The sequence below is a fragment of the Stegostoma tigrinum genome, chromosome 8 (assembly GCF_030684315.1).
Source record: "Stegostoma tigrinum isolate sSteTig4 chromosome 8, sSteTig4.hap1, whole genome shotgun sequence".
In the NCBI taxonomy this organism is placed as follows: Eukaryota; Metazoa; Chordata; class Chondrichthyes; order Orectolobiformes; family Stegostomatidae; genus Stegostoma; species Stegostoma tigrinum.
In genome coordinates this window covers 12,286,811-12,303,702 of record NC_081361.1, presented here as the reverse complement: position 1 = coordinate 12,303,702, position 16,892 = coordinate 12,286,811, and the positions used below count along the sequence as shown (strand labels likewise).

The following is a 16,892-nucleotide window of genomic DNA, read 5'->3' as shown; positions in this document are numbered from 1 at the left end:
TAAATAAGTATTTACACCTCCAAATCTGTGTACACATGTCCTAATGGAATCCGTTCGTTCTGGTTTAGGTCGCATCACCTACACAGTATTGTTTTAAGTTGAAATTGGTAACAAACCATGGAGTTTTATCCCCTTTTATGCCTGTAAATATTTTGGGCTGATGTTATGATGTCAGTCTTATGACTCAAACAAGCGTATCCCATTGTGGTACTGTATGGTTTCACCTTAACATAATTTTAATATTCCTTGCCCAATGCTGCATGACAGCTCAATGAATGGCTTGACCATTCACTGCCTCTCTAAGTTGCACCTCTAAATAACACAGTAAGCATAGGAGTAAACTTCCATGTATTCATGAGCAACATGCAGCTCCAACCCTCACTGCTGTGTGGTCACAAGTCTTTAAAGGAGATCATTTATCCCATCATCTACACAGAGTCATACAGTCATACAGCATGGAAACAGATTCTTCAGTCCAACCTGTCAATGCCAACCAAAATACTAAATGAAACTAGTCCCACATACCTGCGCTTGACCCATATCTTTTCAAACATTTCTTATTTATGTATTTATCTAAGTGTCTTTTAAAGATTATAACTGTACCCACATCCACCAGTTCCTCTGGAACTTTATTCCACATGTGAACCGCTGTGTTTTAAGAAAAAAATTTCCCCTCCGTCCTTTTTAAATATTTCTCCTCTCATCTTAAAATTATTCCCCCTAGTCTTGACATCCCCCAACCTCGGGTAAAGACATCTGCCATCCACTTTATCTATCTCTCTCATGATTTTATAAATCTCTATAAGGTCACCGCTCAACCTCCTACACTCCAGTGAAAGAAGTCCCAGCCTATCCAGCCTCTCCTTTATAACTCAAACGCTCCATTCTTGGCTGCGTCCTGGTAAATTTCTTCAAAACCTAACCAAGCTTCGTAATATCGTTCCTGTTAACAGGTAGACCAGAACTGGACGCATGCCAGTACTTTATGGAGAAATCCATTTAGCCTATTTTATTTTTCCTGTTCTATCCTCTGTGCCATACAAGTTCATTACCAACAAATGCCCATTCAATTTTCTTTTGAAATTATTGATTCACTTCCTCCACCTTGGTGTACAGTGAATTGCCTATCATTATCACTCTATTATCACTAGCTGTGCAGTCTGCATTTGTGACATTGCCATTTATGACCCAGAATTACATGCAACTGAAACAAATTTGAATTAATTATTTTCAAACTCACACCAAATTTTGCATCCACTTCACTAGTTTCATTTTCGTTTTGCTACTGTAATAACTCAGTCCCACTGGAAAAGCACATCATTTGTTGAATGCCAAAATAGAGCCACTACTCGTGGTGTTCACAGGTTGGTCCTAGTCCAAGACAAGCAGCTCTGCTCTGGTTCTCCTTTATAAATATTTTCTCATCAACCTGCTCAGATATGTTATTACACACTTCTGAGCAGGTGGATCTTGAACCCAGACCTCCTGGCTGAGAGCTAAGGACACTACCATTGAACCATTAGCCACTAGAGAATTGAACCCCTGTTGCCAACATATCAGGCAAGGACATGAACCACTATACTAATGGGAATGGTGGGTCTGCTTTATTTATTTTAATCAACCTATTCAGAGATGTTGTTACACTCCTGTGGTGCAGGTGAAGCTTGAACCCATGTCTCTTGGTTCAGTGGTTGGGACACTACCACTGCAACACAAGAGCTCACTTGATTCCCAACGGAGATTATCTGGTGTAACTTCATTAGAAAAGGAGACAATAATTTGCAGATATGGAAACAATTATATTGAAAACCATTGTAAATCACCTACTTCAAGTTGACAATATTTTGTTCAAGTGTTTAAATGGAGAGCTCATTCTTTGGAGGCCATCTTTGAACAAATATTATTTAGTTAAATTGTCCAAACTTCAAATCCTGGTAGTGACTTTGGGCTAGTTGGGCTTTCATTTAAATTGCTGGCATGGTACAGAATATCAAGCAAGATTTAATTTTAAGACGGCAAGAACTGCAGATGTTTGAGTCAGTCAATACAGTGTGGAGCTGGAGGAACACAGCAGCTCAGGCAGCATCAGTGGAGCAGTAAAGTTAATGTTTTGGGTTGTATCCTTCCTGATGAAAGATTTAATTTTGATTTTGATATTGTGCCTGGTGTTTTGAATATAAGAGGTACTGAATATTTGTCATTACATCTCATACTTCTGTCAGCAAAACACAATATTGTCATTCCAGCAACCATGTCGTCTCATAACTTTCCAAGTAGACAAGTTTATGCCAGTCATGCAACTTTAATCGACCATCAAGGCAAGTAATGAACATGATACCAAGTATTGAGAATTAATGTTCGAAACACAAATTAAAGACCCTGGATTTTCTTCCTTTGATAGAAATGAGTTTTTTGGAGGAATGTAACTTAATTTTTCAAGACAATGAAGACAGTTGCCATTGGTGATCCAGAAATTCAGAACGTCGAATTGAGGGAGAATACATGAGTGACAATGCCTGTAAATTGTTATTAACTAAGAAATGACTAACTTGTCTGACTTGGTCAGATTGGAGGATTTAGTTTCTGGATTTAAGTCGTAAGAATTTGGACAGCATCATGAAAAGTAAACCAGTTTTCAAAATATGCTGATGTTGGGAATGAACGAATTTCTGGTAAGGCAGGACTAACTGCTCACCGCGTATCTTGATTTAACTTTGTTGATGAGATCAGAATTCAGGTAAGAGTGAACCAGATTAGTATAGGATTGATGTGATGAATAGACCAGACTGGTTAAGTATGGTAGGTTCTCTTTTTCAAAGGATTTCAGGAAGCTGGTTGGGTATTTACAACAATCCAGTGGAATTGGGACCAATTTATAATATTCACGTTAAAAATCATTGAACCCAATTTTTTAAACTGTCATACGTGGTTTTGACCAGGTGTTCTTCAAATTGATTGTTCATTCCTTTTGTTCAAATATTCACTCTCAGAACGTGATATGACATACCTTTTTGAGTGCATCGTATTGGAAGGGGAGATGGTATCAAGTGACATTAACAATTGAACTGAAAGGCAATTTGAGATGATCATTAAACTTGCCACAAACAAACAAAATGTAAGGTATTTCCCAAAGCTGTAAACAGAAATAACTGGAAGGTTAACTTAGCTGCCAAATTTTAAAAAGCACCAGAACCGAAGGGGAAAGTTAGAGCATGGGAATGATTTTGGGAGGAAATTTTAAGGGGCAGCATGGTTAGCACTGCTGCCTTACAGTGCCCGGGTCCTGGGTTCAATTCCAGCCTTGGATGACAATCTGTTTGGTGTTTGCACATTGTCTCTGTGTCTGCGTGGGTTTCCTCCCACAGTCCAAAGATGTACAGGTTAGGTTGCTTGGCGGTGCTAAATTGCCCCATAGGTGTGTTAGCGAGGGGAAATGCAGTGTTATAGGGATTGGGTAGGAGCATAGATTTGGGAGGGATGCTCTTTTGAAGGGTCAGTGTGGACTTGCTAGCCTGAATGGCCTGATTCCACACTGTAGGGATTCTACAGTCTATGTTTGGACACAACTGCCTACAGGGAGGATTAAGTAAATGGATGACAATGCACTGGAGACTAGATTGAAGTCGGAGAATTATGCTAGAATAGATTATAGGTGACACCGTGATAGAAATCAAATGCAATGGCAAGACTTAACAGCACGAAACTTATGCTAAGTGCTGGTCAGGGAAACTGTTAGCTGGGATTCGCCCAAACTGAATTGGTATCCATGTCTTTGGAATGATTATAGTAAATATAAAACTTTGAAGGTATATGATATAAGAAGTGAAAGAGGGCAAGTAATAACCACCAAAGGTAACTAATGGTAGCAACAGAAGGGTCAACTCTGACAAAGGTTTTGGCAGATAACAAAACCCAATAAAATTATGCTAAGTTTATACTCAAAGCATTCCAACAAAATGATAAAAGACACTCTGGTAAGCCTAAACCAAACAGCTGTGACCCGAAATGTTTTATTAACAGTGTCAAGTGAAATAAGATTTTTCAAAATTCCAAACTCTATGAAGGCTGTAAGGGGAAAGATGAGGAAACCATTGGAAATAAATAGGATAAATTGTTAAACAAACATTGGGATTGAGAGAGAGAGAGAGAGTTGGAAATCAAACAAAGTTTTGAAGCCAAATTCCAGAATAAGAAGTTCATTTAGTGTGATAATGGGAAGAATTTTTTAAGCAAAATTGAACTCCCTTATTGCTTCTAAGAATTATACACTTTCCATAAGAGTTTTTTTTTTCATATTCACTATATCAAAGCCTTGTGTAGTTTTGAAGATCTGTATTAGGTCACTTCTCAGATGTCCTTTTTCAAGAGAGTAAAGATCCCAGATCCAGTGAGTCCATTAAGTATGAGTTATACAGAATTTTCCCTGTCGTCTTTATGTACTTATATGAGAACAAAGTCAATCATCTCAGCTCTAGGACATCTCTGCAGGAGTTCCTCAGGGAAGTATCCTTGGCCCAGCCATCTTCAGCTGCTTCGTTAATGACCTTCCCTCCATCATAAGGTCAGAAGTAGAGATATTCGCCAATGATTGCAACATTTGTGACTCCTCAGATACTGGAGCAGTCTGTGTTCAAATTCAACAAAACCTGGACAACATCCAGGCTTGTGCTGACGAATAGCAAGTGACATTCATGCCACACAAATGCCAGGCTATGACCATCACCAAGAAGAGACAATCTAACCACCACCCCATGACATTCAATGGTGTTACCATCACTGAATCCTCCACTATCAACATCCTGGGGGTTATCATCGACCAGAAACTCAATTGGACTCACCACATAAACACAGTGGTTACAAGACCAGGCCAGAAGCTAAGAAATTGCATCGATTAAGTCACCTGCTGACTCCTCAAAGTCTTTCCACCATCTACAAGGCACAATTCAGGAGTGTGATGGAATACTCCCCACTTGCCTGGATGGGTGCAGCCCCAACAACACTCAAGAATCTTGACACCATAGAGTGCCAGCAGCCCGCTTGATTAGCACGACATCCACATGCATTCACTCTCTCCATCATCAATTCTTGGTAGCTGCAGTGTGTACTATCTACAAGAAGCACTGCAGAAAATCACCAGAGATCCTCAGATAGCACCTTCCCAACCCACAACCACTTCCATCTAGAAGGACAAGGGCAGCAAATGTATGAGAACATCACCACCTTGAAGTTCCCCTCCAAGCCACTCACCATCCTGACTTGGAAATATGTTGTCATTCCTTCACTGTCACTGTGTCAAAATCCTGGAATTCCCTCCCTGCAGCTTTGTGGGTCAACCTATAGAAGGAGGACTGCAGTGGTTGAAGAAGGCAGCTCGCCATGCCCTTCTCAAGGGCAACTAGGGATGGGCAAGAAATGCTGGCCAGCCAGTGATGCCCACAACCCACAAATCAGTAGGAAACAAAACAACACTCCTGCAGAGATGTGCTGGAGCTATAATGACTGGCTTTCAACCACCGCAACCATTTTCCTATGTGACAAGTATGACTCCAACCCTGATACCTGTGATTCCAGTTTTGTGAGGCGTCCTTGATATCACACTCAGTCGAATGCAGCCTTGATGTCAAGTTCTGTTATGCTCAACTCATCTCACCTCACCTCTCGAATTCAGCTGTTTTCTCCATGGTTGAACCAAGCCTGGAATGAGGTCAAGAGGTGAGTGACCCTGATGGAGCCCAAATTAGGCATCGCCGAGCACTTGCTGCATGATAGCACTGTGGCTGACATCCATCACTTCACTGATTGAGAGCACTCTGAGACAGTAATTGGCTAGGTTGGATTTGTGTTCCATTTTGTGTACAAGACATAACTGCGCAGTGTTCTACATTATTGGATAGATGCCAGTGTTGTAACTGTACTAGAATAGCCTGGCTCGGGAGTGACAAGTTCTGAAGTACATGGCTACAGTACTATTGTTGGAATATTGTCAGGGACCATAGGCTTTGTAATATCTGTTGCCTCCAACCCTTGGTTGATCTCACATGAAGTGAGTTGAATTGCCTAAAGACTGGCATCTGCGATGCTCGGGACCATTGGAGAATGCTAGATTGGATCATAATTTTGACACTTCTGGTTAACAGTTGCTGTGAATACTTCAACCTTATCTGTTGCACTGATGTGCCGAGTTATTCCATCATTGAGGATGGGCATAATTGTGGAGCTGCCTCCTCCATTGGGTTTCTTAATTGTCCAAGAATATTCACAACTTGATGTGGCCAGACTGCATAGCTTAGGCCTGATCCATTGGTTGTAGAAATGCTTAGCTCTTTTTCACTAGCTTTTAATGTTTGGCACACAAGTAGGCCTGTTTGACAGCTTTACCAAGTTGACAACTCATTTTTAATTATGCCTGGTACTGCTCCTGGCAGGCACTCCTGCGCTGTCTATTGAGGTCTGTCCCCTTGATGGTCGTGGTTAAGTGGGGGGAAGAGGCTACAAATTGCCGTTTGTACTAGAGTACAATTCTATTGCTGTTGAGGCTCACAGAACCTCCCGATGCTCAGCTTTGAGTTGCTGCATCTGTTTCAAGTCTGCCCCATTTAGCATGATGGAGCGTATTCTCAATGTGATGATGGTACTTTGTCTCCAGAAGGACTGTGCGATGATCACCGTTTCTGATGGTGTTGTGAACATTAGCACCCAGACATGTGTAGAAGCCAAAAGAATGTTAGGAAAGTATCCAATCTTAAGACGTTTAAGACTCAGTGCCTCGATAGTACAAAAAAAGTTTATTAATGAATAATCCAAGGGTTTCATAAGTTATTTCAAGACAAAAGCTCAGGGTAATACACTCAATTCTGTTCAATTTATGGCATGGAAAGACTAAACCTTGCAGACGGTGTTTCAGTTCCCTTGTGGACCCTTCTGGTCACTTTATACTGGTCTTCTGTTTAATGTTTTGTAAGTATTCTCTGTTTCAGTCAAGCACTTGAAATTGTAAATAAGTTCATCAAGGAATTTCCCTTCAGAAATGAATAATTAGTGTTATGAATTTTTTGCCTTAGCATTGCCAGGAGATGTCATATGCATCCTTCATGGTTTGCAGGAAGCATTTTACTCTGATCATGAATGGTTATTAGGATAGAGTAATGAGATTAAGGCAATGATGTTAACTCTGCAGTTTCAAGTGCAATTTGTTTAACTAAGTTATCAAAAGACAATTTATTGGAAGAAGTCTGAACTAGCTGAACAATATCTTTTTATTGTATGGATAACCTTTTGTTCCTTCTACCACAATTAGTTTTATTTCTGTCACTCTGCCCCTGTAAAAATCCAAAAATTTATTTGTATGTGTGTCAGAAGAGTTGAGGTGTACACTAGAAATAAATCCCAAATTAGATCTAGGCTCTTTTGGAATAAAGTATATCAAAGTAAGCTATTTGCTTGCATTCCTCAATCTAAGACTGTTGCATCCATAATAAAAACTGGAAGAACTGTGGATGCTGGAAATCAGGAACAGAAACAGAAGTTACTGGAAGAGTTCTTCAGGTCTGGCAGCAACTGTAACAAAAAAAAATCAGTTAATGTTTCGGACCCAAAACATGAACTCTGATTTTTTTTCTTGATATTTGCTGCCAGACGTGCTGAGCTTTTCCAGCAACTTCTGCTTTTGCTGTTGCATCATGTTTACAGGACCAAGCCCTCCACAGTCCTTGTGGAGACCAAGTCTTGTCAGTGTACTACAGGGGATAAATTCAGAATGGATGTTGTCACCATAAAATTGGGCATCCTTGAGGTCCGTGGACAAGCGGCAGACTTGCGTACCACTACAATCTGCAATCTTCTGGTGGACATATCTGTCAATAGCAATAACACCAGGGGTTCATTCCCAGTTCAATGAAGTGAACAGAAGAGCATGACAGAAGTAGCACCAGATGTACTTAAAATGATGTACCAACTTGGTGAAGTTACAAAATAGGATTACCGCTGAAAAGCAGAGACAGGATAGTACGGCACAAGTTAAATTACCCGATATCCAAAGCAACAAATTACAACTTTGCTGTCATAGAACAGTACAGGCCCTTTGGCCCACGACGTTGTGCTGAATTTTTACCCTAATCCTAAGGTCTATCTAACCTCCACTCTTGCCTTATACTACCGTCCATATGCCTATCTAATAGCTGCTTAAATGCCCTTAAGTAGTCCTGCCACATTCAGTCTTGAATATGATAGACTGTTAAAGATTTAACTTCGTTGCCACCTTAGTCCGAACCTGGATGAAGGTGCTAAATTCCAGAGGTATTCCACTGAATTCTGGTGACAGTGATTGTCCTTGACTCTGGCAGCATTACACCAATTGTGATATCAAGGAGCCCAAGCAAAATTAAAATTAGGATGGGGTGAAAGTATCCTCTGGTTGGAGAAATGCTTTGCACAAAGTAAAATCATTTTGGCTATTGGAAGCTAATCTTCTGAAACCTGTGACATTGCTGCAGGTGTTCCTTGTGGTGGTGTCCTGGCTGCTTTACCAAGGACCTCTGACCATCATAAAATTAGAAGTAGGTATGAAGATCAGAAGTGGATAGATTGATGATTGGGTGCTACTCATCACTATCAAATACTGAAGTAGTTGAAGCTCACACTAATAACATTCAGACTTGGACTGATAAACAGCAAAGTAGCATACTCACAAGTGTGAAGCGGTGACTGTCTGCTAGAGGAGAGAATTTAAAAATCTTCTCGATATTCAAGAAATAACTGTTGCTAGCTCCACCATTTTCAACATTGGGCAGTGAATATTGGGTAGAAACATAACTGCATAAACCTATGTAAGTATTATTGGCTGTAATCAAGTCAGAAGCTGGGAATTCTGCTGCGAGTAACCCATCACCTAACTTCCCAAAATCTGTTCACCATGTACAAGGCATAAGTCTAGAGATTGTTCGACTGCTGTGTTTGGTTCAATGAATGCAACTGTGAGGAATGTTGACGAGATGCAGCACAAATCGGGCAGCTTGACATCCCAAGCACCACTGGTACACGGGCAGCAGTCTTGACCAAAACAACTTCTCGACACCATCTTTCAAAACCACAGTCTTCACCAATTAGAAGAGCCAAGACCGTGGAGGCTTGGAACATCGCCATCTGCAGGTTCCCTTAAGAGTCCTGAGTTGGAAGTATATTTGTGTTTTTTTTTGACCGCTGGGTCAAAATCCTGGACTTGTGACTTCATATGCTTTTGGCAAACTTAGGTACACTGTTGGCTGCAGTGGTTTGAGGAGGCCTTTTCTAAGGCAATTAGAAGTGCTAGTAAAAGCTGGCCTTACTGGTCGTGGTCATAGCTCAAGAATAAAGTTTATAACCAAGTTATTTTAGCTGATAAATTTAAATACTTTGCACTGTATTATTCCTTGAATCTGGACTAGAGTACAATGGTACATGATGCTCATGTTTTTACTCTTTCTTCTTTGCAGTAACTCGGGGAGTGAATTGCAGGTGTATTATGCTCCAGATGAACGTTATCCAGATTTTTTTGAAGCTATTCGTAGGAGAGGAGATACCTTTTATTTGATATCATTTAGAAGGGTAAGTGTCCTATGATTTATTGCATAAATAAATATAGTGGACATGCTTTATTACCATTGCTTTTGGCGATCTATTAATACCTGTGAATTTTGACATTTGAAATTTTCCAGTCATTTTTCATTTCTGTTAAATTGGAACAATGTCAGGAACAGAGGTTTGTAAGATAGGTTATGTCAATGGATTGTAAAATTCAAGGTATGTTGGATATATATTGAATAATAAAACCTATGCATCACATTTGGCTTAGGATTTAAATTTTTTTTAAACTCAAGTTGAGTACAGTGTTGAATGCAAAGTGGCTTTTGTGTGCCTTTGAAATTTGTACTGCAGTTCTGGAGACTCTATCATTGAAATAATATACCATAAGAAGAATTTGAATGCATTAGAGACAATACATAAGAGATGTACAAGAATGATTCCAGGGATGAGAAACTCGAGTTACAGGGATAAAGTGGAAACTTTGAAACTTCTCCTTGGAGAGAAGGAGGATAAGAGGAGACTTAATAGAAGTTTCTAAAATGACAAAGGGGACTTAATAAAATATTGGGGAGAAACTGTTCCAGATTGTTTTAAAGCAAAATCAAGAATGAGAGAGCGCAGATTTGAAATAATTTGTAGAAGAAACAAATGTGGTGTCATAAAAAACATTTTCTTACAATGTCTGAATACACTGCCTCAAAATGTGACCGCGACAGAGTCAAATGAGGTATTCAGAAGGGCATTGGATTATTGTTTCTAGTCAAATGATAATGTGTAAGGTTAGAGACAGGCAAGTACAGGACTAAGTAATGATGCTCATTTTGAGAGCTGGTGCAGATGTGATGGGCCAAATCGCCGCCTCTGCACATAGGCATTTGTGATCTAAGCAACATGTATTTCAATATGCTGTGTCCCATCATTTTGCATCTTCCTTTAGATCATTTGTTTTTCTTGGCTTTTGCACATCTTATGTGGTAGAGATGAATGGATTGTTACTACATCAAAAGAAAGTACACAATAGTACTTCCACATGATTTAAAATTTTTACTTCCCTGACAATGATTTTGATGTATTGAGCACAGTATATTTATAGAATTGACCACTACCACCTAGTGATTGGGGAAGAGATATGACCTTGGGTCCCTACACTGGCTCTGAGGACCTGTTTGATTAACAGTGGTGCTGACTGAACTAGAATTCAGTCTTAAAAAGAAGAGGCACTTTCTTAATTTGCACCTACTGCCATCATGCAGTAAATTGCACCTTATTGTTATGTTAGTTAATTGGACATAGTTTGATTAATTATCATGAGCTTTCAGAGCTATTATTCTTGTATGCAATTCGGGTAGACCCTACGATGTCATGTTTAGACATGACTGAGGATGAACTGAGTCAGAGGAGGACTTGCAGGTCTACAAGAAGAGAGATAAGCCATGCAGTACTAGTATTGCTGATGCCAACACAATGCATTTGACTCCTTTTGAGAAATTATAAATCTTGCCATGTTTGCTCATATAATAGGGCTTCCATATGGTTGGCCTGATTCTGTTTTACTGTAAAAAATAAAATTAAGTTATGATCAAGACATGTACAATAGCGGTATCTCAACATGTCAGGATGGATTTGAGATTATGGGTTTATGAAAGGGAAATCATGCTTGACAAATTTGTTGGAATTCTATGAAGATGTAACTGGTTGAGTTGTCAAGGGGAGCCAGTCGATCTAGTATATTTAGACTTCAAAATAGCGTTTGCCAAAGTCCCACAAAAGAAGAGATTAATGTGGAAGATTAAAGTGCATTGGATTGGTGGAAGTGAATTGAGATGGATAGGAAACTAAAGAGTAGGAATTTATGGGCCCTTCTCAAATTGGCAAGCTGTAACTAGAGGGGTGCCATAGGGATCGGTGCTGGGACCCCAGCTATTCACAATATAAATCAATGATTTGGATGAAGGAGCAAAATGTCACATCTCCAAGTTTTGCAGGTTTTTCGAAGTTAATTGGTTGGGAGGGTGAACTATGACGAGGATGCAGAGCTCCTTCAGCATGATCCCAACAGGTTGGCTGATTGGCAAATCAATGGCAGATGCAGTATAATTTGGATAAATGTGAGATTGTTCACTTTGAAAGCAAAAACAAGAAGGCAGATTTCAACCTGAATTGGGAGAAGGGAGTGTGCAGCGGACCTGGGCGTCCTTGTGCTCCAGTTACTGAAGGTAAGCATGCAGGTGGTAAAAAAGGCAAATGGTATGTCGGCCTTCATTGCGAGATGTTTCACGTACAGGAGCAGCGATGTGTTGTTGCAGTTGTACAGGGTCTTGGTGAGACCACACCTGGAATATTGTGTGCAATTTTGGTATCCTTTTCTGAGGAAGGATGCTGTTATTCTCAAGGGAGTGCAGCAGAGGTTTACCAGGCTCGTTCCGGGGCTGGTGGGTCTGACTTATGAGGAGAGATTGACTAGGTTGGGATTGTTTTCGCCAGAGTTCAGATGAATGAGGAGGAATCTCCTCGAGACTTAGAAAATTCCATCAGGACTGGACAAGGAAGATACAGGGAGGATGTTCCCAATGGTGGGTGTGTCGAGAACCAGAGGTCATAGTCTCAGGATTTAGGATGGAAATGAAAAGACTTTTCTACACCCAAAGAGTGGTGAGCCTGTGGAATTCATTACCACAGGAAGCAGTTGATGCCAAAACATTGAATGTATTCAGGAGGTGACTAGATATAGCACTTGGAGCAAATGGGATCAAAGCTTATAGGGACAAAGCAGGTTTAGGCTGTTGTGTTGAGCAATCAACCATGTTTGTGAAGGATGGCAGAGCAGGTTCAAAGGGCCAATTGGCTTCTTCATCCTTCTATGTTATGTTTCTGCGCTGCCTCGAAGGCAAATGAAGTTGATTTTAGTTTTTCACATTCAGAAGTATAGATGAGGGAAAGCACTTGACCAATTTTATTTGTCGAACGAGCGAGGAAATTTCATAGAGCATGTCCTCACTTCAGATCTGGAGGCTCACATTTTCTGCCGTTGATCTATGGTTTGCTATTGACCATTTGGTTTTGGAAATCATTAACGAGAGCTCAGCATGAGCGATTCATCAGCTTCAGCCCATGCTGTCTTGATTGAAAGTGTGAGATTTCCCAGAGTGATGCTTGTGTTTTCCCTTATCCATTTATTATTTTGTATACACTCATGGAATCTACTTTTGGTTGTCTCATTTCAGGGTTTGAAGGCCCAGTTTGCCCACAGCTCTGAACAGGCATATGAATGTATGAAGCCTGTCTTCTCTTGCTATCAATGCATAAATTAATGACATGCATTTTGTTTTTCAAATTATGGCATGGGAAACATATTTCCTTCCTGTGTTTGTTGCATTTGGTATGAAGACTGTTAAAATCATGAGCTTTAACATATCATGGTGGTGTGTTACAACCTGAAAGTAATAGCAGCCCAGCACCCTTGCCAGGATTAAACTATGCACCTCTTCAAGTGTTTGAAAGATGTTATGAGTAACGCTTTTCTCATAAATAACCATCAATTAGGGTCAAATGGTAGGGGAGTTAGTTGAAAAGTTCAAATTAGATTCTGAATCATTCACCCTAAGATGTAACAGCAAAATTGAGGCTACTTATCCAATGCAGTATGCAAGGATTGCTGCCGTGATGAAGGTGCCAGCTTTCAGAAGAAGTTTAAACTTATGTTTCATCAGCCTTCTCAGGTAGGTATAAAAGATCTCAAAGGACAATTCAAAAAAGAGTAGTGGAATTTTCTTCAGTATACTGATGGAAATTTACCCATTATAATGACAGAATTTGTGGTTTATTTCATTGTTGTTTGTGAGATCATGCTGTTGACAAACTGACTAGCATGTTTCCTGCATAAGAGTTATTTGAATTCGTAAGTATTTCATTGACAGTCTGGTGTTTTGGAACATAGAGGTTATGAAAGCTGCTACAAAAATGGAAGTTATTCTTGTCTTCCCTTTCTTTCTGATCTCTTCCCTCCCTTCGTTTCGGTATGTGATGCATCCTGTTGTAGGATTGCTGGGTAACATTAACATCATTGGAACTAAAGAGAAAATCTTTTGTTGTGCCAGCATTACCTGATCTCTCTCGAGGCATGCAGCAAACTAATTAATTCCTGGAAATAATGACAGCTCACTTGGCAAGCATGTGTGATTGCAGTGTAAAATATTGCTTCAAGAGTTTGTCAAAATGAAGCCTTTCGACCAGACCAAAACATTGGATAGCTTTATGTTAACTGTGGTGTGAACTGTTGGATTGGAGGAATTGACATCACTTCTCACTTATTTCTTGTGAAGCCAATCACCTTCAAAAATTCTAGGAAATAACTGCATTTCCTGCTGTTTTCCCAGTAAAATGATGAAATTGGTTATAAATTTCAGCACTAAGCTCGTCCAATGTTAGTTATCACATTTTCTACCAACCCAATCTCTCCTTTTTGAAGTTGATTTTCAGGCACCTGATGTAATCTGGTGAAAGTAATATTCTGGATTTTTCAGTGATAAAGATGGCACGACCTTGGAAATTGGCCTGTATTTAATTAAACATGGATTGTGAGGTTAGGTCACAGAGAAGCCATGATAATTGAATGGCAGAACTGACTTGAGGAGACAAGTGGCTTTTCCTGTTCGTAAGTTCTATTATGAATATTACCACATTTGTTCTCAAGATAGTATGCGCTTGGTTGAGAAGACAAACTATGTTGGCCTATGAAAATTTCTGTAAAATCAGAAATGCAGTAGCAAAATCTGGCTTGTACATTGAAATGTGTCTGAGATGAACAGCTTTCATTTCCCTTCAAAAGAAAAAAATTCTATTTTTGAAGTACATACACGCATTTATAATTATATGAATTTGTTCCAGCAATTTTAATATATCCCTGCTTGTTTTCAGCTGCGATTCACATGGATTGCATTGTGAAAGGGCAGCAGGCTGACAGCCAGTTTTGTGCCATTACCCCTAAAGCGAGCCCTTCAAAAAGTAGACGAATATTCAGGTATAATCTCCACCCTGCCCTCCCCAAGTTGGTGCAAACTCTGTCCAGTGTCTGCTAAAGACAGCACATTGGATCATCAGCTCAACTCATGATCTTGCCATTCTTTGAAATGCGGTCATATCATAGATTGCTTAAAGTGCTACTTTCACATTGAGTTACCTGTATTCTTATTTTGTGTATTTTTGAGGAATAGCATCAAGTTGTTGCAAGCTGTGGTGTGCCTTGGGTCCTGATATTCTAAAATTACAGTCAAACTTTACGATCAAACATGTACATTTTGCAGTTCTCAAATTTTGTGTTTTCTCTCATAATGTTTGTTAGTTTAATTGTTTGAAGTTTATTTTGTCTTTGTTTGCAAAAATAAAATAGTTTACTGGCCAGGAACATCCATTTTTTTTGCAACCACAGAAACTAGTTTAAAATATCATATCTCATTTAGCACTTGTACAACATGGAATGAGAAATGAATTAGTTACATTTTAGTTGTTGCCCTGTGAAATCAAAGATGGTAACCAGCTGACCATAAGTTTTGCAAGTCACTGAAATTGTCCCAATTATCTAAATTCCTTTTATGCCTGGCCTCCACTCACAGGGGCCAAAGATTTGCAAATTTATGGAGGTTCTGGAAGGTTTTTTGTCATTGAAATTTCTGCAATGTGTTTTACCAGAAAACATCCATCACAATAAAATCTCCCACTGTCCTATTACTGTTGGAATTTTGTCTTTATCTCTGGCATTCTTTGAGTAGGGATTTTGCAAGATAATTCTATAACAGGAGCAAAATTATTTCCTTTATCTGGAATGTACTGGCTGAGAACATGACTGAGTAAGATTTAACCATGGCTTCCATCATTACCCAAGAGAAAATGTGCAGAGCCTTGGAGGAAAGGTATGCAAGGGTGCTTTTTCTCCAGAGGAGACATGGTATGGCTGGGCCAAATGGCCTCTTCCTGTGCAGCAAACATTCTCAGATACTTTTCTGTTGTTATGCTGTACATGGTGATTGCTGCTTATAACTGAGGTTTTGCTCATGCAATAATTCAGTTCTTTGTTCACCACTATTCTGTACTTGCGCTTGAATGGGCAGGTTATCAGTTGGTTTTTGAGACATGCATGATCATGTGACTTCTATTGCGGTGGAGAGTGCTGTAGCAAACCCCAATCCCATGGCATGTGTGATTATTTCTTTGAGGTCTTGTGTTCAATTGTGCAGTAAATGAAAGATTTTGGAACGAAGATGCAGTGACATTTACAGGGGTATGTGAAATGTGTATCTCACCAACTGAAAAGGTGACTCAAATAATCACTGAGTTCACTCCAAGGAAATCCTCAAATTGTCATCACAGAATTCCTTTCATAAACTCTTTGAATTATGCATAAGAGAATCACATTTTTTAAAATGTAGATGGGGCACACCAAGCATAAATGATTAAGTCTGCTTTTGAAGGGGTTTAACAAAATAAGTAGATCGGGTTGTTGATTGTATTCTACCTCATTCCCAAAGTTGTTCCACACCACAAAGAAAATTTGATGAACATTGTTAATATGATGTATCCACAGTGTTGACCACTGTACTTAGGGTTTCTCACCATTGTTAATAAAATATCCATTTGGAGCAACATCAATCATCTACTCGACTTATCTGACAATAGAAAGTAGTAGTAATTTTGGGCTGTGTGCACACTTACTTGGGTGTATTATGTTATCTGCAATGTACTGTGTCCTGTGTCAGAAGCATTTACATCTTTGGCATTGCTGTGTATATGGAGATGAAATGAATGTTCAGAATTCATTTACCTGTTGTTTCTTTTGCCTGATCCCTTCTCTTTATTTATCATCGGCACTGCAGTAATTATAAATAACTAGAGCGGAGATCCAACATGTAGCAACAGTTTGTGCTTCTCTCAATTTCTTCATTCTACTTTTGGCATATGTTCTTTCACTTGTCTAGGTCCTCACTATAGTCTGCAATCTCCTTTGTGTACTTATCTGCCTCTCTATGCTTTATTTGTTTTCTAAGACCCACTGTAAAACACTTCTGTTTTACTGAGAATTTACTTTTTCTCCTAATATTTTTTATTTTAGTTTGGCTTTATTTTTTTTTGTTTCTGAGCATCTTGGGACTTGAATCAACATTTGAAGATCTTAAATGCAAGTTGTTGTTACAGCATCAAGTCAAAATGGTAACATAGCTCAAAGTACTGTAATTGAAAGAGCACTGTTATTCTCTCTTCGTCATAAAATTGAAAGCAAAAGGAATTTTTGTGGAAATTAGCATAATCTTTGCAAAAGAAGTCCAAATGTGAAGCCT

General features: G+C 39.3%; 1 protein-coding gene across 2 annotated transcripts in view; it reads left to right on the top strand.

Annotated features, from left to right (window-relative positions):
• atf6 (activating transcription factor 6) overlaps nucleotides 1-16,892 on the top strand; it is a 305,742-nt gene that overhangs the window by 98,837 nt on the left and 190,013 nt on the right. For both annotated transcript variants that reach the window (XM_048539583.2, XM_048539582.2), the window contains one exon: nucleotides 9,471-9,582. In XM_048539583.2, the coding sequence (XP_048395540.2) occupies nucleotides 9,471-9,582 (112 nt within the window). The remainder of the gene's footprint in view (nucleotides 1-9,470; nucleotides 9,583-16,892) is intronic.